Consider the following 27,556-nt stretch of genomic DNA (forward strand, 5'->3'; position numbering starts at 1 on the left):
GGACCCAACGCTGCCTTGTTCACAGGGCCCGAGTCATCACAGATTCCGGTAACCTCCTCCCCCTGAAGGCAGGAAATGCTACAGGTCAGCTCAGGGGCAGAGCACAGGACAAGGTCACAAATGTGGCTGCATCAGGATCAATGAGCTTCCCACAGAGAAAACTGGTCACTGGAGGACTCTGGGAGTAGTCATCACCTGACCTCTAACTCTGGAGAGCAGTCCCTCAGGTCCCCAGCATTGGTTAGGGGTCCCATGGGGATTGGTGAGAGTGTGCATGACTGGAAATGTGGCTGGGAGCCCTGGCCCACCAAATGGATTATCTGAAGAAGGGGACACATCACAGGGGAGGAGAAACAGACTTTCACCCCTGCCCAGGTGATGGGCAGAATCAGGAGTGGGGAAGAGAGACCCTAAAACCCAGGTGGGGTCCTGTGTTACAAGATGTGTCCTGGAAGTAGAGGTGATGCTGCTCAGTTCAGAATGTCTGCTCCACTCATTCAGGCAGCCACGCAGCAAGCACGTGGCTGCTCTGCCCCAGTCAGAATATGGCTCCCCCTGTCTTCTCAGGGGGGCACTGGGTCACTATGCTCTCTCCCTAGTCTCTGCCTAGCCCCAGACACCATCCTATAAATGAGAGTAATCTCTCGGTGCCAGCCCCGCAGTGCGGGTTAGCCGAGCATTGTGTCTGCATGTGCCCACATGGTGAACGAATACCTGTGTGGTTTCCTTCTGAGAAGCCATCTCCACCGAATTTTCACACACTCTCAGCTTATGAAAATGCCTCCTTCTGCAAGAGTAAAAGTGGACTCAGAGAGCCTCTCCCCTCCCCCGCCTGTCCCCATGCCCTTCCCCCACCCTATAAGCTTCATCCCAGACTGCTCACTACACAGAGCGCTGGGGAGATTTGTGGAGAGTAGGCTACTTTCTTCCACCCCAGCCCTTTCTTCAGCAGTGAAAGGGCAGAGATAAGAAAAGAAGAAAACTACAGAAAGATAGACTTACAGACGATTCTAGAAGGGCTTCCCAAATTTGGAACAAAGAGAGGGACAGGCTAGGAAGTATGGAGCTTGTGAATTTGGTGGGAGGGACATGGGGGAAGGATGAGGTAACTCTGTTCACCTTCTAGCTCCAGACCCACCTCCAGGCGTAGCAGGCCCCCAGGCCCAACAGTAGGAAGAGGAGGCCCGCCAGCAGCCCCAGGACCCAGAGTAGCTGCTGGAACAGATGTAGGCGGTGCAGGGCTGGAACACAGGGGTGGGGCTTAGGGGTGGCTGTGGCTCCAGGCCTCCAATGCTCCCTCCTAAGGTGACTCCCCCTAGATGAAACCTAAGTTTCACTTTCTCTCAGAAGCGTCCCCATGCAAAGGAGCTTCAAGAAATCAGTCTAGACTAGACAAGCTGATTGCAGCAGAAGTGATTCAGGAAAGACCTCAGAAGGAAGACTTTGGACCTGAGAACTGGGCCTCTGCTCAGAGGGTCCCGGGAGATAGAGCCCCCCTCACCTCTGGTTCCAAAGTAGGTGGCAGCAGAGGCAGAGCCCAGGGCATTGGAGGCAGAGCACACATATTCCCCCTGGTCACCGGGCCTCAGCTCCTCGATGTCCACCCTCAAGGCATTGGGGGTGACTGAGACATGGATGTGTGGCTTGGCAGGAGCAATCTGGGGCTGGCTGGAGGCCACCAGCCGACTGCCAAGGTGGATGGTCAGACTGGCTAGGGGCTCGCTGTCCACTCGGCAGTCCAGAATGCCCTGAACGCCACCCTCGGGCTCCACAAAAACTGTCATGGTGGGCGTCTTGGGAGGGTCTGTGGGAAGACAGGGAGTGTGGTGATTGCAGAAACGACCACAAATTCCTCCCCTCCCTGTACCCCATGCAAGGTGACTGCTGCTCCACCCATTAAGAGGGAGAGCCTGTTTCCTCACTCCTTAAATCTGTGACTCACTTTGAGGGCAGAAAAAGTAACATTGTGTGACTTCAGGGCTAGACCTCAAGGGGCCTTGCATCTTCTGCTCTCCTTGGAAAGCAACCATGTGGGAAGCCCAGGCCAGCCTGCTGGATACATGTGGCCCAGCCTATAGCCAGCCCCAATTGCCAGCCATGAGGGTGAAGCCATCCTAGACCATCTAGCCTCTGTTCAGCCACTGGGCAACTGCAGCCACATGAGGTAAGACTAGCAGAACTGCACAGCTGGGCCCAGCCCAAATTTCTGACCCACAGAATTGTGAGCAAATGGAAAATGGCTGTCGTTTTAAGCACTAGGTTTTGAGGTGGCTTATTACGCAGCAATAGCTTACTGTTACGGTATGGGGCCCTGGTGAAGAATAAAATAGGGGGCCAATGTTGATGAGGGCCTACTGTGTACTATCTTGTGTACTCCTCACAAGGTGAGGGAACTGACATTTTACAGATAAGGAAGCCAAGGCAGGGATGCACAAGATCACACATCAGTCACTGGGAATCCTCTGACCCAGGACTCCATTCCTGTGAAGTCCTTGCTCTTTGCATACAGAAGAGGAGGAAGACCTGAAGTGGGCGTGTGAGATGTGGAGAGACTGGGGCAGGGGGAGGATGTCACACTCACAGAGCACCCGGAGCATGACTGGAGCAGAGGTGGTGGCCCCAGTGGGGAGCTCAGCCCGGCAGTGGTACATCCCAGCTTGGGCGAGGGCCACATGAGTGAAGGCGAGGGTGGGCACAGGCTCTGTGTGTAGTTGCCGGCCATTCCAGAACCAAGCAAAGGTAGAGTTCCCCATGGGCCCAGCACCACCGGGGAGGCGACAACTCAGGTTCAGCGCTGTGCCCTCAGGCACATCCAGCCCTGGCTCAGCCACCACATGCACACCTGCAGGACCAGAGGTGGTTAGGGATCTGTAGGCCTGTAGGAGCCGGAGTCTCTGGGTTGGCCTCTGTGCATGATGGGAAGGCCTGATCTGACTTGGGATCTGGATCCCCAAAGGTGGGACTGTGTCTCCCCCATCAGACTGAGAACAGGGCTATCTCTCCTCCTTGCCCCGGGGACTTCCGGGGCAAAGCTCTGCCTCCCTCTCTCATCAATTCAAGCTTTTTGATGGATGAGGCTGTGTCTTGCCCTCAGGTTGGACTCCCCAAGGTGGGGCTGCACCTTGTCCCTCAAACTGAGCTCCCTGAGGGTAAGGTTATGTCTGTCTTCCCATCCCTGGTTTCCCCAGGACAGGTCAGTGCTCCCACCCGCAGTCTGGGCCCTGTGAGGGCAAGGTTATGTCTCCCCTGCACCCAAGCTCCCCTTGGGCATTGCCATACCTCCACGCCCCTCCCCCTCCGTAGGGAGCTCTCCAAGGGCAAGGCTGTTTCTCCCCCTCAGGCTGGGCAACCCCCTCCAGGGGGAGCTGTTCCTCCCCACCAGGTCGGGCCAGCCAGCCCCCTCTTGTGGGAGCCCCACCCCTCACATGGACTTAGACCCCACAGCACCGGTGCCCCTCCTGCGCCCTGGCCTGCTCACCTTCTGCCTGCAGTTGCCCTGTGGTGCTGACTGAGCCCAACAAGTTGCGGGCCGTGCAGACGTAGGTGTCCTTGTCACCTGAGGGCACATCTTGCACCCGCAGCCGCAGGGCGTTGCGGGCCACCTGGATGTGGCCCGTCCCCACTGCTAAGCCGTGGACCCCTTGGCTGGTGGCCAGCACCTTGCCATCGCGGGACAGGGCCAGCTCAGCAGGTGGCTCGCTGTCCACAGTGCACTGTACCACGGCCATGGGGCTGGCTCTTGAGTCCCAGAAGGAGGACAGGACAGCGTCCCGAGGGGCATCTGCGTTGTGGGGCAGGGCAGAGTTGAGGGCTTTGCTTGGAAACCCTGTGCTATCCATTGCCCACCTGCCTGGCATTGGTGAGGCTGAAACCTCTGGGAAAATGGTCACTTCTGGGAAGTGACAGCTTCTCAGGAGTCCTGTGGGCAGATTCCTCCAGACAGGGTTCACAGGACCTTAAGGAATCTTCCATCATCACCTATGTCTTTCTTTCCCCAAGTGTCCGTTCCCAGGTTCCCTGCAGTCCTATGCTCACCCACACCAGGGCCCAGAAGCACCCTCCACCCACCCTGGGCACCCCCAGCCAAGGACACTTGCTCACAGAGGACATGCAGTGCTGTGGGCCGGGAGCTGCGTGTGCCCTGGGCATCCTGGACCTGGCAGGTATAGGTGCCCGCGTGAGCCCGTGTAGCCACCGGGAATGAGAGCGAGGCAGCTGACCCGTCCTGCAGCCAACGACTGTTGTGGTACCAGGCATAGTGGGTGGGTGGGCGGGCAGCAGGGTCTTCACAAGTCACTGTGACGGGGGCTCCCTCAGGCACAGTGGCTGACGGAGCCAGGGTCACCCGCACACCTGTACCAAGAAGACATGGTCAGCTGGGCTGGCTAGACACCAAAACTGATCCCACCCCTGATGGGCCTGGCTAGGGCCCTGCCTCACCCTCTAGCCGCAGCTCCAGGGACATGTTGGCCTGACCCAGAGGACTGCGGGCCGAGCAGCTGTAGAGACCCTCGTCACTGGGCCCGGGCTCCCACAGCTCCAGCCTCAGGGTGTTGGGGACAGAGGCTGTGGTCGAGGACACCAGGAGACGGCCAGCGTGGCTGAGGGCCAGCTGGGCAGGTGGGCGGCTGTCCACTGTGCACAGCACCAGGGCCAGCTGCCCGCCGCGGCTCTCCAGGAGATAGGTCAGGCGCATGCGGCGGGGTGCATCTACGGAGGCACGAAGGCATAGAAGGAGTTCAGGGACCACAGTGGTGAGGAGGCCAGTTTGCAGGTGGCATTCTAACCAGGAGGGCCTTGGCTCCCCACCCCCAAGGGCCTCCACTTGCCCAATCTGGGGCACTGCTTCTCTGCCCCAATGACCCCAAACTCTAATGCTCCTTGTCCAGTACTCCATCAGCCAGCTCAGTACTGAGTTCCTGGGGTGGATGACTGAGGCTCTGGCCATGCCCTGATCCCTGCAAGCTGTTGTCATTCCTCCCAGCTCCACCCTGCATCCAGCCACACTCACAGAGGACGTCCAGGGTGACAGGTCTGGAGAGGTGGAGTGCCTGGCCAGGGGTCAACACGCCACAGCGGTAGGAGGCGGCATCCATGACCGTGACGTTGGGCAGGGTAATGGAGTGGACAGCACCTGGGCGCTGCTGCCCGTCTTGGTACCATGTATAGGTGAGCTGGGCCACGTGGGTAGCCCATACAAGGCAGGTCAGGTTCACCAGCTGCCCCTCCTGTACGGTGGCTTTGGGCCACGCCTGCACACTCACAGCTGGGGAGAGAAGGAGGGCGTGGGGATACCAGGGAATACCGAAGGCTGTGTAAAGCAAGCCACCTGTCTCCATGAGGGTGGGAAGCCCCTCGGCCTCTGGGAGGCACAGGGGACCCACCTGTAAGTGGGGCTCAGAGATGGAGCTTAGGAAATGGCTCATCATCTGTCAGGTGGTCCCAAGCAGAGTTCTCCCTGCAGCGCCCTGAGCCCTACAGGCCTCGCCTGCCCTGCTGTGGTTTCTCCTTGAGTGCCCCCTTTCTGATTAGTTTCATCCACTGGGCATTCATGTAAAATTCTGTTTTTAAGAAAGGTTTTCAGGGAGTTCCCTGGTGGTGCAGTGGTTAAGAATCTGCCTGCCGATGCAGGGAACACAGTTTGGAGCCCTGGTCCGGGAAGATCCCACATGCTGCGGAGCAACTAAGCCCGTGAGCCACAACTACTGAGCCCGTGCGTGACAACTACTGAAGCCCGTGCGCCTAGAGCCCGTGCTCTGCAACAAGAGAAGCCACCGCAATGAGAAGCCCGCGCCCTGCAACAAAACGAAGAGTAGCCCCTGCTCGCCGCAACGAGAGAAAGCCCATGCGCAGTCAACGAAGACCCAACGCAGACATAAATAAATAAATAAATAAATAAAATGTTAAAAATAAATAAATAAAAATAAAAAGGTTTTCCATGAAAACCAGGTCTGGAGACTGCTGCCCTTAAGAAGGGTGGGAATGAAGACTGTCCTATGTTCAACCCTCCTGCCTGTGCCCCAGGCTTCCAGAACCCTCTCCAACCTCCTCTTCTCTTAAAGGAGCCACCCCCCACACACACTCACACCCCTACACTGACCCTGGGCATCAAAGGTGGCTGAGGCCGAGGCCTGGCCCAGGGCGTTGGTGGCCTCGCAGGTGTAAACGCCCTCATCCTCCAGCACTGCATTGTGGATCTCCAGACGCAGCATGTTGGGGGCCACAGCCACCTGTAGCCGGGGAGAGCTGCCTGCAAGCTCCCCGACACCTTGTAGGGTAGAGGCCACGAGGAGGTCCCCGTGGAGCAGTCGTAGCTGGGCTGGAGGGTCGCTGTTCACACGGCACAGGAGGAGGCCCAGTCGCCCAGGGCCTGTGTCCATTAGGGGGGTGAGTGTGGCCTCGCGAGGGGCATCTACACAAAGCAGGCAGTGGTCAGGGCCCAACCAGGTGGTCCCTCAGCTAGGACTCTCTCGGAGGCAGAGCCCAGGACCAGGGGCTCGGCATCTCCTTCCCCAGTCATGCCCTTGGCTCCCTCATCCCCCAGGAAACACAAACGAGATGAAAGTGCTTACAGGACACGTGGAGGCTGACGGGGACAGCCAAGTTCGTGGTGGCTGAACCTGGAGCCTGGGCTTGGCAATGGTAGGCCCCAGCTTGGCTCAAAGTTATGGCTGCAAAATGGACTGTGGCTGAGGTGGACTCCTGGAGGGGCTGGCCATCCCGATACCAGCGGTATGAGGTCCCCTCCAGGACCCCTGTGGGTACCTGGCAGCTCAGGACCACAGCCTGGCCCTCTCGGAGCTCAGGCGATGGTGACACCCGGACCCAGGCTCCTGCAGGGAGAAACCAAGAGCAGGTGAGGGCCCTCCGCCATACCCTCCCACATTCTGGGACTGCATGTGTGTCCACATGAGGACTGAAAAACCCCAAGCCCGTGTCCCAGAGCCACAGCTCCCCCACCAGACCACTACTGAGGACCCCACTGCAGTTCCATGCCTCTTCCTCTCCTGCACCTGACTCTCCTGCCCTGGTTCTGACCTAGCATTCACTGCCCACCACCTTGAGTTATGGTTTTGCTTTGTCAATTGTATTTCACCTACCAGAGGGTGAGCCTCCCCTGGGCCCTCAGCTTGTGTGACCTGTAACCCCAGTGCCAGGCACAGCACCTGCACATGTTAGCTCTTGACAAATGTTGGTTTGACCCCATAAAGCACTGAAATGGTAGGGATTTATGTCATGCCTAGCGCCATTGTCCTTATCATGAGCTGGCCTCAGCATGGGTGACCAAGTGCTTGAAGGGAAGTTAGCAGCTGTGTAATCTTGAGTTCTTTTCAGCTCTATCCAGCCAACTTTGCACCCAACCTCCAAGTCATGAGAGCCCAGGAACTGAGGACTGGGCAAAGGGCTGTCCCTAGTGTCCCCTGGGTCTGAGGCAGGAGGAGACCAGGGTTGGGGGAGTAAAAAGGAGGGACAGCCAGCGTGGTGATTGAGAGCCCAGACTATGCCAGGGACCAGCACTGAATGTGCCAGGGACTAGTCACATGACCATGAGCAAGCCCCTAAAAATCTGACCTTCAATTTCTCTGCAGAATCAAGGCTCAAGGAAAATGTTCAAAAACTGATGTTTGTCATTGTGGGAGAAAAAAATGTGTTTTTCTTTGGCCTTTGCAGCATTATTGATATTAACTTTCCTTTTTTCTGGTTTATTCACTTAGGGAGGATTATTACAGAAGAATATAGATAGATAAATGAAGAATATGAATATATTCATATGCGTGTGTATATATGCATATATATGTATATATACTCACATTTGTATATTATATATTATACATCTATACATAAATATGCAGAGTGGACCCCAGGGTACTTGGGTCCACCACAGCTTCAGAGGACTGACACTCACCTCGGACCTGGAAGAAGAGGGAAGTGTTGGCTGATCCCAGGACATTGGTGGCCTCGCAGCGGTAGCTGCCAGAGTCCGCCAGGCTCAAGTCTTGGACCTCTAGCTGCAAGGAGTTGGCTGTGGCTTTGGCCTGGAGGCGGCCACGGGATGAGAGCCGGGGCCCCGGGCTGGTGGCCAGGAGGTGCTCCCCATGGAACAGAGACAGCTGGGCAAGAGGGCGACTGTCCACAGTACAGATGAACAGAGCCGTGTGGCCCTGGTCCACATCCAGGAGAGCTGACAGCTTTGGAGGATCTGGGGGATCTGCAGGGACAGTGGGGAGCTCAGGCCACCCCCAGCACAGCTCATCACCTTTCACCTGCCACACTCCGTTCCACACACACACACACACACACACACACACACACACACACACAGTTCAGTCCCGCACTTGCCCACGCCCGAGCCAAGTTCTCGCCTCCCCAAACACAACCTCAGCCCTGTTTCCCACAGACCACCCCTTCCACCCTCCAAGGGCCCAAACCTGCCCTTGCCCATTACCCACAGAGCACACTCAGGACCACAGGGGTGGAGAGCTGGGCACCAGCCTCGGTGAGGATGCGGCAGGCATACAGGGCAGCATCCCTTCTGGTCACGGGCAGCAGCGTCAGGGTCTCCAGGGGGCCCTGGGCCCACAGTGCCCCATCCCGGAACCAGGAGAAGTTGGCAGGGCCACCGGCTTCCCGGCCCACCGTGCAAGTCAGATTGGCTCCAGTGCCCTCCTGCAGCGTGTGCGATGGTGTGATGACCAAGACAGTGGCTGGAGAACAGGCAGCACAGGCCTACTGAGACAGGCCTCACCTTGATGGCTTCCCCCCAGACCCCGGGGCCAGTGGTCCAGCCTCCCTGCCTGGAGGGGGTGTGAAGGAGGCCCTCTGCGGCGCCCATGGGGTGTGGGGAGGAAAGCGAGCTCCCAGTACTGTGACCAAATGTGGCTTTGCCCAATAGACCCTCTTCAGAGCTGGGGGTGGCAAAGGAATGGGGTCCCGAGTACCAGCCCCTGACCCTGAGCGACACTTTCCCTGACCCGCCTCACCCTGGGCATTGAAGGTCGCTGAGGCAGAGGCATTGCCCAGGAGACTGCTGGCCTCGCACAGGTACATGCCCTCGTCCTCCAGCACCGGGTCTTGGATCTCTACACGCAGCAGATTGGGCGCTCTGGTGACTTTCGTGCGTTGGGAACAGCCCCCACAGGTGCTACAGCTGCCCCCGGATGGCAGGGAAGAGGCCACGACACAGTTCCTGTGGAGCAGCCGCAGCTGGGCCGGGGGGTCACTGTCCACACGGCACAAGAGGATGCCTCGCCGTCCAGCCCCGGCTCCTGCGGTATCAGGGTCCAGCCGGGCGGTAAACATGGGCTGGCGTGGGGCATCTGTAGGGAGAGGAGCAGGGACACTATCCCACAGCCTCTGCCAGGGGCCCACAGGTCCACTAAAGGCTGGCTAGGCTCCCAGGACACACCGAGCAAAGGCATGTACCCAGAGCTGCCGCAAACAGCTGTGCAGGCTGTGCACGACACAAGGACAAACAGACATGGGTGGGAGGACCTCAGCCCATGCCCCTTGTGCTAAGCTATGCCCTAGCGCTGGACTGCATCTTCCCAGAAGAAGGAGTGCCATTTTCTAGCTTGGACAGAGGTACCATATGGGCAAGCAGCCACCTTGCATAACCTCCAGGTGCTCCTGAGCAGGCGCCTACCTAGCAATCCCTGGGTGTCTTGCTCTCTGCTTCTACTCTGCACCCCTTCCCTTCCCCCAAGATCCTTCCTGCCTCTAATCTCTGATCTCCAAGACAGCTCCTGTGAGAATAGATAATGCCTCAAATGCCCTCTTCCTAGAAGTTTCTGAAGATTGGGGCCAAAGTCCCCATGTGATCTCACCCTGAACACTAGAAAACCCCCCAGAGGCACCTGATCTTCCTGACATTCCCCGGACATGACTCCTGCACATGTCAGGGAAGGTGTTCTGGAAGCTAAGTATGTCCTGAACATTGGTCAGCCCCTCAAAAGCAACCACCCTTGACAGGACGCAGTCCCTGTGCAGAGAGGCTCTGCCTTCGTGTCTGCACCTGTGAGGGCATAGCCTATGGGGTGTGTGCACATATATGAGGACAGTGTCCCAGGGCCCAGCTCTGGAGGACAAAGTTTGGACATGGTATCCATGATGGGTCCGAGGCTAGAGGCAGAGCCCTAATGGAACTGGGGCTGGGAAATGAGATTCCCCAGCCTCGGTCTCCAAATTTCAGTCCTGGGTGTCAAGGTCTGCGATGTCCAGGCTCGTGGCCGCCTTCCTCATCTAGACCCCAGGGCAGGACAGGGCCAGGAGAGCCTGGAGGAGGTGGGGGTGGCTGATGGACTCCAATGGGCTGATCCTCCTCACAGCAGCCAGGGGCTGGTGGGAAGGCTACTCACAGAGGACGGTGAGGACAGCAGGTGAGGAGGGTCCGCTGGTGCTATGGCCATCCTGGGCCCAACAGTGGTATGAGCCGGCGTCAGTGCTGGAGGCAGCAGGGAGCAGGAGGCTGCTGCTGGGCCCCTTGAGAAGGAGGGCCCCGTTCCGGTACCAGGAGAAGCGTACGTCAGGTGTCGGGCTTAGGTTGCTCCTACAGCTCAGTGTCACGGCCTGCCCTTCTGCCACCTCTGCTGCCGGGCTGATGAGGAGGCGGGCTGCTAGCAGGAAAGGGAGAGAGGAAGGCTTGGCTCCCCTGCACGCCTGTGGCTTCACGCCACCCACTGCAGGAAGCGCCCCCGCCTTCCCCTCTCCCAACTCAATTGTAGGGAGCTCTGGGCATCGTGGCATCAGCTCTGTGAATCTCTTGATGATCCAGGAGGGTCTGGTCTTGAAGGCCAACTCAGCTCTTATTGGTAGTAGCTGGCTGAAGCATGGTTGAGAAGGATTCTGAGCCAGACCCCAGGCTTATGTCCAAAACCTGGCTTGATCAATTAGCTATGTCTTCCTCAGAAGGAGGGAAGGGCAGCACATGCACCAAGACCCAACTTCTCTATTTGGCTTCTGCATCTGACTCCTAGCATGGAGGCTGCCCCAAATGTTCAATAAATAAAAAACAAATGAATGCGCACTGAAGAACCCTCCAAGCTCAGAGTCAGAATGGGTACAAAAGGAATAACTCAATCTGCCATGTTTCCCTTTTTGCCTTGACTTCGAGGAAACTCTGAGGCTGGGATGACTGTATACCTCATATCTTTGATGTGATTTTTTTCTAGCCAGCTAGTTCAGGCCCTCAGTTGACCCCTCTGGGCTCCCAGGAGGAAGGTGCCAGTGAAGGCCTCCTCCTCAGACTCCTTCCACTAGCCTCACTGGGGCCATCTTACCATTGACATGGAAGTCCAGAGCGGAGGACGCATTCCCAAGGGAGTTGGTGGCTGAGCACGTGTACTCCCCACTGTCAGTTGGCCCCAGGTCTCGAATCTCCAGGCGCAGGGAGTTGGGGGCAGAGGAGACACTGAAGCGTGGGCTGTAGTCACCCTCCCCGGAAGTGGAGGCCAGGATGAGGCCCCCATGTGACAACACCAGAGTAGCCATGGGCTCGCTGACCACAGAGCACTGGAGGATGCCCACCAGCCCTGCCTGTGTCTCCAGGAAGGCAGTTAGGTCCGGGGCGAGGGGTGGGTCTGTGTGAAGATGAGGGGCAGGCCTGTTACCCTCAACAGGGGCATTCCTGGATCTCCCCTTATAGCCTATGACCCCTGCACCCACTTTGTCCCATAATGCCCTGGGAAAGGGGGGGGTGACCCCAGCAGCTCCTGAGTGTCTATCCCGGATTGGGCAAATCACTCTGTCATCCCAGTCAATCCTTGTGGCCACCCTGAGAGTGGGGATCCAGGGACCCCACTTTAAAGGTGGGAAAACTGGCAAAGAAACATGGCAGTGGGCAGCATTGCCCCAAATAATCAAAGTGAACCATCCCAGCAATGGGACAAACTGACCCCATGTGCCTCTTGATGTGACACAGGGAGACAGACACAGAATCACATCCACGGTGTCCCTGCCCACGTGCACTGGCTCGGTCTGCTCCATTCAGACCAACACAAACTGAGAGCATCACAGAACAACTGGCCTGTGCTCATCGGAGTTCAATGTCAAGGAAGACAAGGAAAGATTGAGGAGCTGTGCCAGAATGAAGGAGAATAAAGAGACTTGACAACTGAATGCAATGCAGGATCCTGGATTGAATCCTGGACCAGAAAAAAGTAGTTACCATAAAGGACATTATTGGGCCAACTGGTAATATTTAAATATGGATTGTAGATTAGACAATGGCCTTGTATCAATGTTAAGTTTCCTGACTACATACAATCGTTGTACTGTGGTTATGCATGAGAGTGACCCTAGGAAATACATGCTGAGAAATTAAGGGGTAAAGGGGCATTATGCCTGCAACTTCAGGAATATAAATGGATGGATAGATAGATGATAGAATATGTGTGTATGTATACCTATAGAGTGCATATGTATGTATGCATGTGGATAGATAGTGTATATGTAGAGAAAAATGTGTGCATGCGTGCACACATATATGTGCATATATACATACATACATGTATATGTGTGCATGTGTGAGTACATATATACATATAATATATAGTTAGAGAGAGGGAGAAAATCAATTTTCCAAAACTATTAACAAATGTGGAATCTAGGTTAAAGGCATATGATAATTCTTTGTTTTCTTCTTGCAACTTTTTTAAAGTTTGAACTTATTTCAAAATAAAAAGTTTTTTTAAATCGGAGGAAACTGAAGCCCGGGGAGGTCAAAGCGTTGACCAGATGTGAGCTCAAGGGCACCTGGGCCCAGGACCCCAACCCTTCTGCAGGGGGCTCTACTCTTTAGCCCGGCTCCCAGGTCCAGTGCCCCACCCCCTCCACCACTTACGGCTGACCACCACGCTGACCAGACCAGAGCGCTCACTGCCCTGGGCATTCTGCACCTCACAGAAGTAGAAGCCTGTATCAGCCCTGGTGGCTGAGTGCAGCTGGAGGATGCGGCTGTGAGTGTCCTCCATCAGGGCGTGGTTCTTGTACCACCTGTAGCGCAGCTCACTGGGTGCTTCTTTAGGTGTGTTGCAGGCCAGCGTCACTGTCTGGTTCTCCAGGATGGAGCCTGCTGGGCTCACCTGGACCTCAGCCACTGTGGGGGCAACATAGGGCACACTGGGGGATACCCAGCTGACTTCCAGGCCCAAACCCTCAGGGTTGCAGCCAATCAGCCTAAATCTCTGCCCATTCTACATCACGCCCCTTCTGCAGAGGAGCCTCCTGGACTGGCCATGCATCTCTTTGCCCTGTTCACTGTCAGGGAGGTTTGTCATTTGTCTGACACAAGGCTGGGACTCCTTACCAGCATCCCAGGAGGCACCCTGGCCTGGTTTCCCTCAGCTGCCATGGCCTGGATGCCTCCCTGCCCTCTGGTCAAGACCCAGGCTCACCCAGGACTCACTGAAGACGTGGAGGCTGACAGGGGGTGAGACCGAAGAGCCCACGCCATTCCCAGCTTCACAGGTGTAGATGCCAGCATCCTCCCAGGCTGCCTGGGGCAGCTGTAGTACACGACTCTGGTCTTTGAGGTGTGTCCCATCCTTGACCCACTGCACGGAACTGACCTGAGGGTAGCTGTTATTCACCTGGCAGGTGAGTGTGACCAGATCACCTGGAAGGATGTTTCGCCCCGAAGGGCTGAGGAGGATCTTCACACCCTTGGGGGCATCTGCAAGGCATGATGGGGGATGTCGAATATGGTGCTCAGGGAAGGCAGGGGGCATTTTTCCTCTCCTCTTTCAACACTCTGCCTTAAAGAAGCCCACCCAGATAAATCATAAGTCCCATTAGTTCCCCCGTCCAGGGCAGGAACTGCCCCCCCACCTTGTGAGGAGTCCTGATCCCTTCCTTCTCCACTGAGAGCCTGATGTTCTGATGCTTGGCCTAGCGTCCAGCCTACGCTGCCCTCTATGGCTTTCTGCCTCATGACATGTCCATTACCTCTCTTCTATCTGAGAGTCATGGACACACTGCTTGCTTTAGTGGCTTATGGTAGCTGTTGGCAAGGGACCAACCGCCTAATGGAGGGGCCAAAGGCAGAGTCAAATTCACTCAGAATGTTTACTTCATTTGTTGAGTTACAGCAAAGAAATACAAATACAATACAAAGAAACTGCACTTCTTTAAATCTTGTTCCAAAGCCTCTCTCTATGTAACTATGCTAATAAAAGCTAATATTTTCAGGAGTTCCCTGGTGGACTAGTTGTTAGGATTCCGGGTTTTCACTGTTGTGGCCCGGGTTCAATCCCTGTTCAGGGAATTGAGATCCGGCAAGCTGTGAGGTGTGGTCAAAAAAAAAAAAAAAAAAAAAGCTAGTATTTTCAAGTGCTTAATCTATGTAAATATGAAAATAATAGAAGCTAATATTTTTGAGTGCTTAATAGGTACCAAGCACTCCTTTAATTTTCATAACAATCCTGTGAGATAGAAAGAATTTACTATTATCTCCACTATACAGATGAGAAAACAGAGGCTCTGAGAGGCAAGTAACTTGCCCAAAGTTTGCTCCTCTAGTTGATGGCGGAGCCAGCGGCCAGCCTGATGCCTGTGTACACAGCAGTTGTTCTAGAAGAGGCTGCCCTGTTTTTTTACTGTGATGGGAAGATGCATAACCAAGTGAAAACTCGGACTTTCTCCCACTGCCTCTTTGCCATGTCTGGGTGTTACCCTGGTCACGAGTATGAGTGGCCTTAGGCCGGAAAGGGGTAAACCCCTGCCTCCGTGGCAACCTCCAGGGCTGGGCTAAATCCCAGGGTCCCTGCTGCTCGACCCCCAATTCTCTGGCTTTTTGTGTCTCCTCTTCTCTGCCCAGCCCAGCTTCGGGGACTGGAGGTGGAAGAGAGCCTTTCAGTGTGGCCCTTAGGGCTTAGTAGTCTCTCTCCACCTGCCCCACCCTGTGGGTCCGAGTGCATCCTGGCTGTTTTTACAGGCTGGAGAAGGGACTGTTTCCACGGGGGAGCCACAGACGTGTGCTCAGTAACAAGGGCGTGGCCCCCAGCGCACTCACACTGCACTTGGAGGTGAATCTCGCCCTGAGTCCTGTGGTTGGCCACCGAGAGCTGGCAGCGCAAGGTCCGGCCATGGTCCTGCCAGGACAGGGCCATGTGGAGGGTCTCCAGGTGGCTGATGCCCGTGGGCTCAAGCTTCTGGAGGTTGGAGGTGATGGAGCGGGTGGGGTCCTGGCCTTGCCACTGCAGATTGACTGGCTCCTGCAGGCACGCGTAGGGAGTGGAGCAGTTGAAGTCCACCACCATGCCCTCGCGCAGCTCAGCTGGTGAGGCAATGGTGGGCACGCTGGGCTCCTCTGAGGAAAAAGACAGGAGGCTAGGGACTCCCCTTCACTGCACCTGAGACCTCCTGCCCTAGAAACTCCAGCCTTGGGCAGGGGGGCTTCAAGGGGAAGGAGGATGTGAGGGGTTCATTGGGGGTAATGCCAGGGGGCACAGGGCTGGGGCTGGAACTGCGGCCAAGATTGAGGCTGGGTTTGGATTTAGGACCAGGGTTGGGTCTGTGAGCCAGTGGGGCCAGGAGCAGTCTGGGAGTCCCTTCCAGGCAGCAGCCCTGCTCCTCACCTGTCACGGTGACCACTGTGCCTGTGACATCTGACCAGCGGTTGCCCTCACTGATCTCAAAGCGGAAGTTGTAGGAGCCCGAGTCCTCGGCTCGCAGGTCCCTCAGCAGCAGGCTGCACAACTTGTGCTCAGCACGCCCCACTAGCAGGGCACGGCCTTGGAAACGGGCCTCCACCAGCTGGGGGTTCCCGGAATGGCTCACTACCTGCCGATTGCCCGAGTAGTCATAGTACCAGATGGTTGTGATGCCGTGGGGCACCTCCACGCTGGCAGGGAAGCTGAAGATGCAGGGGATGACGAGGCAGGAACCCCTTACGCCCTGCACAGCCTGGGGACTGGAGACGCCCCATGAGGTCAGGCCTGAGTTGGGGGGCAGGACAGGGAGGAGCGTGATGCAGGCCTGGGGTCACTGCAGAGCCCCGTGCTCTGCCCCACCGAAGGTGCCCCAGATGTGCCCCCCAAGCCCTGCCTTGCCCCCAGCAATGCAGCCCCTCTGGGCACCCCAAAGAGGGTCACTGTTCCCTGTCACTGCCTTCCCATGCCCTCCTTCAACGTCAGCAGCTAAACCTGTGACCAGACACAGTCCAGTCTGCCCAGGCCAACAGAGGGCTGGACTCACTGAGGCCAACCCCTATAAGAAGGAAAAGGCCAGCAAAGCTTACCTGCTGGGATGGATGAGGCCAGGAGGAGGAGCTGGAGCGGGAAGTCCATAGCAGGTTCTCACGCTGGTTCTGGTGCCTAAGAGGGTGGTGTGCACTGTGCTGGCTGGGCACACAGAGGCCTCCTGGGGAACCTCAATCTCAGAGCCTGCTGGGATCCCAGCCCTGTTTCCTCACACGCTATGCTGGCCAACCCAGTGAGAGGGCAGGGCAGCTGCCACTGGGAGCCAGGAGCCCATGTTCCCAGCTCAGGCTGTACCCAGGAATGCCCTCACTTGGTGGAATGCCCCAGAAAGTCCTCTGTCTGTCTCTTGGCCCTGCCCTAAGTTCTGCTTTCCCAGGAGCCTCAAGGATGAACAGCTGTTTCTTCCTTTCCCCCACTTCCCTGCCCCCTCCCTGCCACCCAAGTCACCAGGAACTGGAGCCCAGAGAGGCCCAGTGACTTACTCCAAGGCATCCAGCAAAAATGATGATTTCTTACTTTAGACTTGTCTCCCTACCACCAGCCTTACCAGCTATAGACCATATGGGGCTTGACTGAGCACTTACAAAAGTGCAGCCTTTAAGAGTCACTCCCCTGCTCAAAAGCCTTCTGTGGCTCCCCATTGCCCGTGAGATGTGGTTCCCCATACAACCCTGAAAGCTCTTCCTTTCCTACTCCCAGCTCTGCCCCCATTTCCTGCTCCCCCTGGGGCCACCCTGGAACCAGTTCCCACTATGGGGCCAATCCTGTCTGCCCACGAGCTCTCCAGCTGACCAGCTCTGGCCTCACCACAAATGATCTTTGCCTGCTGAAATCTTATTCAGTCTTCAAGGTGGCGGCTTCTAGATGAAACCTCCCCTTTGGGGTCTCTAGCCACTCCAGAGCCATCTCTGTGCTTGCCTTGTCCTTGGTAGCTGTGAGCACCCATTTCTCAGGACCTGGGACTGAGGACATTTGTCCTGCAGCAGTGCAGAGCCCCCCGGCAGTAGTGGGCAAGATAAGGGTGTGGTCCTTGGTGGTTTAGAGTTGGTGGCAGGGCAAGTCTAGGTGTGACAGGGGTCACAAGGACCCTGCCCAACATATATCCTACAAACAGGAGTTAAATGCCTACTATATACCATGCACAAGAAGGCAGGCCCTCTGCCATTGAGTGCCCCTGGTGGAGATGGGGGCTCTAAGAGGTGCAACAGATATGAATCCAAAGGGGAGAGATGCCAGAAACACATATAACTGAAACTATAAAACTGTTAGAAGAAAATGGGTGAAAATCTTCAATGACCTAATAACAGGCAATGATTTCTTAACTGACACCAAAAGCACAAGCAACAAAAGAAAAAATAGATAAATTGAATGTGATCAAAATGAAAAACTTTTTTGCATCAAAGGGCACTATCAAGAGAGAGAAAAGTCAACCCACAGAATGGGAGAAAATATGTGCAAATCATATAGGTGATAAGGGATTAACATCTGGAATATATAAAGAACTCCTACAATTCAAGGACAACCCCCCCACACCGAACATCCCAAATTCAAAAAAATGAGCTAAAGACTTGTATAGACATTTCTCCAAAGATGATATACGAATGGCCAATAAACCCATGAAAAGATACTCAACGTCATTAGTCATTAGGGAAATGCAAATCAAAACCACAATGAGCTACCACTTCACACTGTAAACAAACAAACAAAACCAGAAAATAACAAATGGTGGCAAGGCTGTGGAGAAATTGGAAGCTTCATGTACTGTTGGTGGAAATGTAAAATTGTGCAGCCCCTCTGGAAAACAGTTTTGTGTTTCCTCAAAAAGTCAGACATAGGTTACCGTATGATCCAGCAACTCCACCCCTAGTTATATACCCAAAAGAATCGAAAACAGGGGCTTAAACAGATACTTGCACACATGTTCATAGCAGAGTTATTCATAATAGCCAAAAAGTAGAAGCAACCCAAGTGTCCATCAACAGATCAATGTGGTATATCCATACAACAGAACAGTATTCAGCAATAGGAAGGAATGAAATTCTGACGAATATTACACACATGGGCGAACCTTAAAAACATTATGCTAAGTGAAATAAGCCAGGCACAAAAGGGCAAATATGGAATGCATGCACTTATATGAGATACCTAGAACAGGCAAGTTCGTAGAGACAGAAAGTAGAATAGAGGTTACCAGGGGCTGGAGAATTAATGTTTAATAGGTATAGAGTCTCTATTTTGGACGATGAAAAAGTAAGGATGGTTACACAGTATTATGAATGTACTTAATGTCACTGAATTGTACACTGAAAAAAATGGTTAAAACACTTAAAAAATGGTTAGGTTATGTATATTTTACAACATACACATAAAAAACCCATGTTGCCAACTTTGCAATCCTTCCTGGTCCTAAATGCTGACTCTACAGATTGACGGGAAAGGCTTAGGGAGGCTGGAAGTGGGAACAGGAAACTCATGACATCTCCCAGCCCCCAACCTATCTGTCTCAGGGGTGGGGCCCAGCTGATTCTGGTAGCTGCCAGGGGGCACACCTGGGGAGAGGCTGAACAGACGCCCAGAGCCTGGGTAGGGCCTAGTCATCCTGTCAGGATGACTAGCCAAGTGTGAAGAGAGGGAGCACAGTAAAGGCAAAACTGAGGGAAGAACAGGCAGAGCCCTGTTCTTTAGTTGACTTGGGTCCCTGGCTAGGCTGCTCCTGCAGACAGGTCTGGTCATTTGCTGAGGCCCAGTGGCTCATCCTCAGTTCTTTGGGCAGTCCTAGTCCTGCTCCTCTCCCAGGAAGATGTATCCACACCCTTCACACCTGGTCCTTGGCCACAGGAGAGGCTCATGCTGGCCCAGGCTGGAGCCCATGACCTGGATGCTATGGCCTGGATGCTGGACTGAGCAGCAGCCTACTGGGCATGTTTGGGGGCATGTGTGGCCCTGGGGCCCAGAGCCACACTGGGCATCAAGGTCAGCTCCTCTACAGCTGGGGCATCACCAATGTTCATGTTGTCCCCAGCTCCCCTGATGTTCCCATTTGGGGCCCTGGAAGGGGCAGTGCTGAAGCTACAGGAGGAATGGTGGGATTTTAGACATACAGACCCCAGAATGGAGCAGGGATTTTTGAGAGGACCCTTTCTAGAACCACCCCAAATCACATCATGTGGATGTCACCTATACTTAGCCCAGTCCCAATACCCAAGATGTCAGTCCCACCAGAGTCCAGCTTATTGGCTCAGCCTGTTCCACCCCAAAGACCACCCTCAGCCCAGAGAACTTTCCTGGAAAAAAGAGAGGGCAAGAAGAACCCCAGGAAGGGAGCTCCCTGTCCTTGTTTAAAGTCTGGTGTTGAGGGGGAGGTACCCCTAGGGCTTGGTTTGAGCTGGTGTCTTGGTGGGAGTCCGCACCCAGCACGTCCTGGTGGCAGAAGGATGATTGCAGGTCCTGGGGGAGGGGGTGGCTGTACTGGGGACAGGGAGCACTGCAGCCCTTAGGCAATGACCATTTGGGAGAGCAGGGTTCCCGGGTTCATCCTCCAATCTCCAAGTCTTGGGCACTCTGAAGACAGAGTTTAAAATCCCACTCCCAGAACTGGTATATACGTCATCAGCACTGGGTTGGGGTGGATGGCACATGGGGGGCACCCATGTTTGCTGCCTGTGTGAGAGCAAGTGAGTGGGTAAAGTCTATATGAGACCAAGTGTCCCAGGACATCTGGGAGGGCTGGCTGGGCCACAAGTCCCTGACCTCTGATCCTAGAGGCCAAGTTTGGCCTGGGGAAGAAAGGGCAGAGGCAGTTTTACTGTAGGCAGCTGTGCCTGGGTGCAGGATTCAGTTTCTATTTCCCAGTACCAGAGCTTCTCCCCAACTTCCCTATTCAGGCTGGAGAAGGAGGGAAATGGGGTGACACAGCCAGCTGGAGTGCTCTACTCCACAGATCGGAAATCAGGTACAGATGGGCAATTCCGGGAGTACATTATCTTCTTAATAGTGGAAAGCCCCAAACATAGGCCAAACATTTAACTTGGAAAGCCATATTATCCATAAATGAGGTCTATTGGCTTTGAAATGGGTAGTAGAAGTTTCACATTTCATTCCTTTATCTGACTGTAAATGCTCTTAGCCTGAATGCCCGTTCCCCCAAGCTATGCTGGGCGGTGCTGGGGGCCTTCGCTCAGATGAATGAAGCAGTAACCAATGAAGTGAAATGAGGGGAAGGTGCGGGTCGGGCTGCAGTTGGGTAGGGGTGAAGGTAATGGTTAGGCTGGGATTTGGAATAGAATTAGGGTTGGCACAGAGTTGAGAGTGATGGTGTAGGGTGAGCGTGCAAGTCAGGCCGGGGGCTGGATGGAGATGATTGTTACTAAATGGTTGGGGATAGGATGCAATAGAGGGTGAGGCAAGGTTGGAATAAGTACCCGGGCTGGGCAGGGCAGGAGTCAAGGTGACGGTTAGGATGGGGATTGGGATGTGGGTTGAAGAAGGTTTGGGGTTGTGCAGGGGTTTGGGTTATGAGTGCAGCTTTGATTAATGTCTTGGGCTTGGACACCCAGGTGTCCCCCAGCAAATCCCAGCCCAGCCCCGCTCCCAAGCCTCCACTCGCCCTCCGGGCCCAGGGGTGGGAGTACCTGCTCCACAGGGGAAGATGGCTGCAAGGCTGGCAAACTGCAGGAGAGAAGAATGGAGGGGGCAGGGCCAGGAGCTCGAGGTGCTGCTGGCTCTCCTGGAGAGGAGACCCAGCCTCGGGGTTGCTTCCTCTTTTCCCAAAGCCTCAGCCCTACTGCCCAGCCAGGAGGCTGGTCAGGGAGGAAGCTGCCGGCCTTGCACAACACCAAGACCAGAAAGACCTCCCAGGCAGGGGAAGGCCCCAGCAAGGCCTGGGACTCTGGGACTCGAGCAAGCAGAAGTGAGACCTTGGGCCCTGTGGGAGCCTCCTCTCTGGCAAAGTGGGAACTGAGGGGTCCTGTTCACCAGCCATAGCCATACCCCTCTCTTTGGGCACCACTTGGCCTTTTTAGGGAGTATGAGAGAGGAGGAAGGGAGCTTTCTGCGCACTGCTCCTCCTGACCTCAGGAAAGGAGACAAGCCCAGCCTCGGGTGGGGGAGCGTGACAGGGCACCCAGACCAAGGTGCTGATTTTCCAGGCCCTTTGGGACCTTCCCAGTACCCTCATTGCACCTGGCTACTCTGGGGACAACCCTCCAAGAATCAGGCTCTAGTTGTGGGGAACACAGGGGCCCCAACCTCAGGCTAGAGGAGTGCTTCTAATCCCTCTCCCCTTTCCCACTGTCCCTCCCCCCACACCCCCCCACAGGATTTCAGTAGCACCCCCACCCCCGCTGAAGCAGAGGAGGAAAGACCCTGCCATGGCTGCGATACTGTCATGATACCGGAGCCCATTTTATCGAGGGCCTACTATGTGCCAGGCACTCGGTGTGGGGGGCAGATGTTAATTGCTCCAAGCAATCCTGGATACAAGTGACAACACATTTCTTTGTTTCACAACTCAAATTTAATTCAACTCAGCCCCAGCCTATCTGTAGTGGTGGGGACCCAGCCAGACCAGACCCTCTGTACCCTGTGGGCAAACCCACATGTGCAGATCAAAAGTCACATAAAAACTTGAATCAGAATGGACCCAGGATCCCAGGCCACAGTGGCCCAAAGCAGATGTCTCCTGAAAGTCTACCCTGAAATCCTCAGGCCCCAGAGAGATTAGGTCTCTATCACTCTGTCTTCTTTGTAGCCCTTGCATCACTCCTAACCTTAGGTCATTTCCTTTTTGGACCAAAACAAAATCCCTTTGCTTCCTCCTCCAACACCAACATAAGACTTGTTGGCCCAGAAACCCCCCAACTCTAGGCCTGTGTGAGTGCAACTTTCCAGCCCCACCCTTCAGTCCACTATAGACTATACACATCTACCCCACAGCTCCATGGTGGGTAAAGCATATTCCTTCACTCCTTGATTTTGGACCTAGCCATGTAACTTACTCTAGCCAATGGATGTGAGTGGACACAACATAAACCAAGTCTTGAAGTGTACTTGCATATTTGGCCTTGCTCTCTTGCATTTCTGCCATTGCCAAGCAAAGGATATACTCCAGCTAACCTGCTGGTCCAAAGAAGATGAGAGACATGTGGAACAGACCTGAACCAGACCCATAGGCCAAGCCCAGCCAAAGTCAGCCATACCTGAGCCAACCTGCTCAGATCTATGTGTTTATTGCTGGATGCCACTGAGAATTCTGTGGTTGCGTGTTAGCTACAGTAGTAAACTGATACAAGGCCTAAGTCTCAGAACAGCACAGACAGAACTTGCTTACCTTTCCTTGGGGTAAGGAGAACAAAGACTTGTCTGCTTTGCCTGGTCAGGGAACATTACCCTTCAGTGTTTTCCTAGTAGATAGCTGCTAAAATAAATTTTAAAATAAAAAATTCTTAGGTAATTTCTCAGTAGGTCTCACTGTTATACATATTTTTAACTTTCACAAACACTTTGTGAGGTAGGTACTATTATCCTCATTCCAGATGTGAGAATCAAGTCATGGGGAAGTAGGATATTTGCCCAAGGCTAACGTTTTCAGCTACAAAATAATAAATAAGACTTCACCAAAGAGATATACAGATGGAAAATAAACATATGAAAAGATGCTCCTCGTCAATGTCATCAGAGAAATGCAAATTAAAACAACAATGATAGGAATTCCCTGGTGGTCCAGGGGTGAGGACTCCACGCTTTCACTGCTGAGGACCCGGGTTCGATCCCTGGTGAGGGAACTAAGATCCCACAAGCCACATGGCTCTGCCAAAAAAACGAACAAACAAACAAACAATGAGATACCACTACACACCTATTAAAATGGCCAAAATCCAGAACACTGACAACACCAGGTGCTGGCAAACAGGTGGAACAACAGGAACTCTCATTCGTTACTGGTGGGAATGCAAAATGGTACAGCCACTTTGGAAGACAGCCTGGCAATTTTCTTATAAAACAAAGCATATGCTTACCATACAATCCAGCAATTGTGCCCCTTGGTATTTATCCAACTGAGTTGAAAACTTATGCTCACACAAAAACCTGCACACAGATGTCTATAGTAGTTTTATTCATAATTGCCAAAACTTAAAAGCAACCAGAATGTCCTTCAGTATGTGAACGGATAAATAAACTGTAGTACATCCAGACCATGAACTATTCTTCAGAGAAATGAGCTATCTATCAAGCCATCGAAAGACATGAAGGAACCTTAAAAATTCCACCTCATCATAATTAAACATATCAGATCAAAATCTGTCCTAAGAATGGCAGATCCTAAAATAACAGAACCCTTCAGAATTGGGAAAGAACATGAGTAAAGATACTAAACAATATATATTTTTTTAGTGGCAATACTTGAAATATAAAATCTTGAATATGAAATTAAATTCAATTCAAAAATCCATTTATTCATAAATAAATGGCTAATAAGTGAATTTATTTCATGGCTTACGGTGCACTCAGTAAAATTTTGATAATGTTTTTTACTTTTGTTCTGGCATGAACAAGCATAATTTTTTTTAAGTGAAAAGAAAAAAGGTTGGCTAAAGTACAGAAAACCCCAAATAACAGTGGTTTAAAGGGACTTCCCTGGTGGTCCAGTGGTTAATACTCAGTGCTCCCAATGCAGGGGGCCCGGGTTTGATCCCTGGTCAGAGAACTAGATCCACATGTCGCAACTAAAGATCCCGCATGCCACAACTAAGACCTGGCGCAGCCAAATAAATAAATATTTTTTTAAAAAACAGTGTTTTAAATAAAGTAGAAGTGTATCTCTGTCTCCCTCAAATAAAGTGTTGGCATCCAAGGCTGATAGGGCAACTGCATGATCATCCTGAAACTAGACCCCCTCTTATTTTTTTACTCTGTCCTTTCCAATGGGCTGTTTCCACTCCTGGTCCCAGATGTCTGCTTGAGCTCCAGCCATTATATCTGCATTCCAGAAAGTAGGATGGAGGAAGGAACAAAGCAGGTCATGCGCCCATCTTTTAAAGATAATTCCTTATATTGCACACTTCATTTCTGCTTAGCCAGAAGTTAGACACAGAGCCTGTCTTTATTCCAATAGATGATGCACACAGGTAAATACTGGGGGCTCTTCACTAAGGAATGGGGAAGGTAAAGCCCTGCTCTCATATAGAGCACCCAGGGCCCTAATTCAATCATTCATTCCTTGGACCTACTAGGATCCCAGGCCCAGGCCCCGCCCACTCCTCCACCACAACTCTGCAGAGCCTCCTATCTCCGCCAGAGGGCGCCAGAGCCCCCTGCTTCCTTGTCTTTGTCCTTTCAGACCCAACTGCAACATCTGAGGTGTGGACAGCTCAGCCCAAGTGACCCATGAGAGATCTTCCGGACCCTGCTCTGGTCAGCCTGGGGGCAGGTGGGAGTCATGTAGCTCAGTGGTTAGGAGCCTGGGCCCTGTATGGATCTGAGTTCAAATCCAGACATATCCTTCACCAGCTGTGTGATCATAGAGAATTCACTCAAAAACTCTGAACCTGGAGCCTCCCAACAGCTTGTGCGAAAAGCTTCCCACAGGGCCTGGACTGTCAGAAGAGCTCTGTGAGTGCAGAGTGAGAGTGACTGAAGGCTGTGCTCCCACTCCGCCCCCCACCCCCCAACCCCGCCAAGATGACCTCCACTCTAATAGATACACCCTGGATTTTCACTCTTTCAAATATCCCACCAAGCCTGTGGTCTGTCCCTCTGGCTCTCCTCCCCCGTTCACACATCTTGTACTCACTCACTTCTGCTCCCCGAGAGTTTGAAGGCTCTGGAGTTCTTAGGGAAACAGAAGGGCCACCTTCCTCCCCCAAACAGCCACTAGGTCTGAGAGACTGGCTTGGAAGTCAACAGGCCCATGTAGACGTCACAAGAAGATTAAAAGACCTAAGTTATAAATGTCTCCCTTTTTCCTTCCTGTGCAAGGTCTGGACGTCCAGTGTGAATACTTGCCAGCCCCAAAGGACCCCATCTGTGTAGAGTTGGATGGAGTTAGAAACACTTAAACCACTACACCGACTTCCAGTTCAAGATGGTGGGCTGAGAACATGTCTCTACCACCCCTAGTGCCTCAAATACCACCAAAAGCACAGTGAGGAAAGGGAAAAGGAAGCAAATCCATCGAAGGGCTGAGGACACGATGGCTGGGGTGGGGGTGGGGGTGGGGCCATCAACTGTCCAGGGATTTTTATTTGCTTTTAGAAGACGGAAGAAGGGTGGATTGCAAAGAGGCACAAATGGGGGCAGAGGAAAACACAGCTGAAGCCTGCCTGAGAGAAAGCTGCTCCAGAGGCCTGAGCAGGTATGGAAGCAGGAGAGGACCCTCCACGGGAGACAGCACCCCTCAAAGGGATGGCAGGCGGCATATGGACCACTCCCCACCGCCCTGCCCACTGCTTACGCTCCAGGGCAGAGGAAATACCCTGCATCAACGCCAATACCAATCAGCCCTGCCCTTCAGTCCTAAAGATGAACTGGTCACCAAGTATTACCAGACAACTGAGAAAAACCAACAAAAGGAGAAGGATTAAGAAAAGAATATCACTGGGTAAAGAGCCCATTTTTTGTGTGTGTAATTTTAAGGTCTTGCACCATCCCAAGCCCTTGTCCAGATATGGGCCATATATAAATATATGTATCCAATATATTTATCTACACACGCACCCACCTTAATGTACTTGCAACTGGATCGTTAGAATGGTCATAAAATGGACACACATCTATGTGGGAGCAACTGCATGTTTCCCATACTACCTGGCAGTTGTCATTAAAAACACCAAAAAGAGGGAGCAGAAGTGTATTTGACTGGGAGAATGATCCTTGTTTCCTTTTCATTATTCTTTTTTTTTTTTTTTTTTTTTTTTTGCGGTACGCGGGCCTCTCACCGTTGTGGCCTCCCCCGTTGCAGAGCACAGGCTCCGGACGCGCAGGCTCAGCGGCCATGGCTCACGGGCCCAGCCGCTCCTTGGCATGTGGGATCTTCCCGGACCGGGGTACAAACCGGCGTCCCCTCCATCAGCAGGCGGACTCTCAACCACTGTGCCACCAGGGAAGGCCCTTTTCATTATTCTTAATAAAAGGAGATGGTGAAGAAAGGAAGAAAGAACGAGTGGGGGGAGGGAGGGAGGGAGGGAGGGAGGGAGGAAGGAAGGAAGGAAGGGAGGGAAGGAAGAAAAAAGAATAGCAAATAGGGCTTCCCTGGTGGCGCAGTGGTTGAGAGTCCGCCTGCCGATGCAGGCGACACGGGTTCGTGCCCCAGTCCGGGAAGATCCCACATGCCAAGGAGCGGCTGGGCCCGTGAGCCATGGCCGCTGAGCCTGCGCGTCCGGAGCCTGTGCTCTGCAACGGGGGAGGCCACAGCAGTGAGAGGCCCGCGTACTGCAAAAAAAAAAAAAAGAATAGCAAATAGCTCTTCAGGGCTTACTGTGGGCCCGGCCATGGTCTAAGCATTTTACATTCAGTAACTCATGTAACGACCCTCTGAGCTAGGTGCTGTTATTATCCTTTCTGGGAAATGGAGTCACAGAAAGGCAACATAGCTTGGCTGAGGCTTACATAGCTAGTAAAGGGCAGAGAGATGGAATCTGAACCCAGGCAGTCCGTTTCTTGCATTATACTCTGAACTATTCAGCTATACTGCCTCTTTAATAAATTAAATAAAATGTGAACAAACTGATCCCAGAGGAAATAGATAAGGAACAGAGGAGAATTTATAAAAAGAAAGATTCTAATGCTATTACATTCATAAAACAAAAAGGGGAAGCTGTGAAAAAAAAAGCAAGAAATAATTCTTGGAATTTTAAGCTAGAATCACTGAAATAAAAAGGAATTCAATAGGAAGGAGTGTGAACATCTGTGGTTTGGGTGTACAAAATGAATTCATTCTCCTTTTGGTAAAAACTACTCTGATTTCCCTCCTATATTCTCAAGTCCTGTGGATTGGGTTTGATTGACCTGCACCCCCACCCCCACATTTGCTACATGAGAGAAGCATGTTGCTCCTGGCAGACCACAGTGAGGAGCCAGGGAATGACGACAACACTGAGTGCAGAGGAAAGATATATAGTGACCCTGGGTCCTTGATGACATCATTGGAGTCCCTGGATCAAGCCTTACCTGAAGCTAAAGGGGTGAGTGCTTCTCACTCTCAATATCCACTGATCAAATCCCACTGGACTCCAATTATTCTTGCCTCAGTTGTGTGGTAACATAATGGAGACAACATCTGTTTCTTCTCTCAGAAAGAAAGAAAAAAAAAAAAAGGTAATTAGAAAACCAGAAACAACAAAATCTATTCCAGGAACCAAATA

The 27,556-nt window shown here is 53.3% G+C and overlaps 1 protein-coding gene across 1 annotated transcript; it reads right to left on the reverse strand.

Annotated features, from left to right (window-relative positions):
- SIGLEC1 (sialic acid binding Ig like lectin 1) lies at window positions 1-27,475 on the reverse strand. Its single transcript, XM_007117413.4, has 22 exons — window positions 27,363-27,475; window positions 16,235-16,310; window positions 15,573-15,932; window positions 15,008-15,304; window positions 13,403-13,669; window positions 12,839-13,093; window positions 11,277-11,576; window positions 10,356-10,613; window positions 8,982-9,317; window positions 8,451-8,705; window positions 7,907-8,209; window positions 6,573-6,833; window positions 6,101-6,412; window positions 5,012-5,266; window positions 4,441-4,710; window positions 4,102-4,353; window positions 3,479-3,781; window positions 2,582-2,842; window positions 1,502-1,804; window positions 1,139-1,241; window positions 715-787; window positions 1-145 (listed from the first exon to the last, which is right to left on the reverse strand). The coding sequence occupies exons 2-22, from the start codon at window positions 16,281-16,283 to the stop codon at window positions 86-88; spliced, it is 5,133 nt and encodes a 1,710-aa protein (XP_007117475.2). The 5' UTR covers window positions 16,284-16,310; window positions 27,363-27,475; the 3' UTR covers window positions 1-85.
- Window positions 27,476-27,556: the final 81 nt, after the last annotated feature.

Source organism: Physeter macrocephalus, chromosome 14 (assembly GCF_002837175.3).
Source record: "Physeter macrocephalus isolate SW-GA chromosome 14, ASM283717v5, whole genome shotgun sequence".
Taxonomy (NCBI): Eukaryota; Metazoa; Chordata; class Mammalia; order Artiodactyla; family Physeteridae; genus Physeter; species Physeter macrocephalus.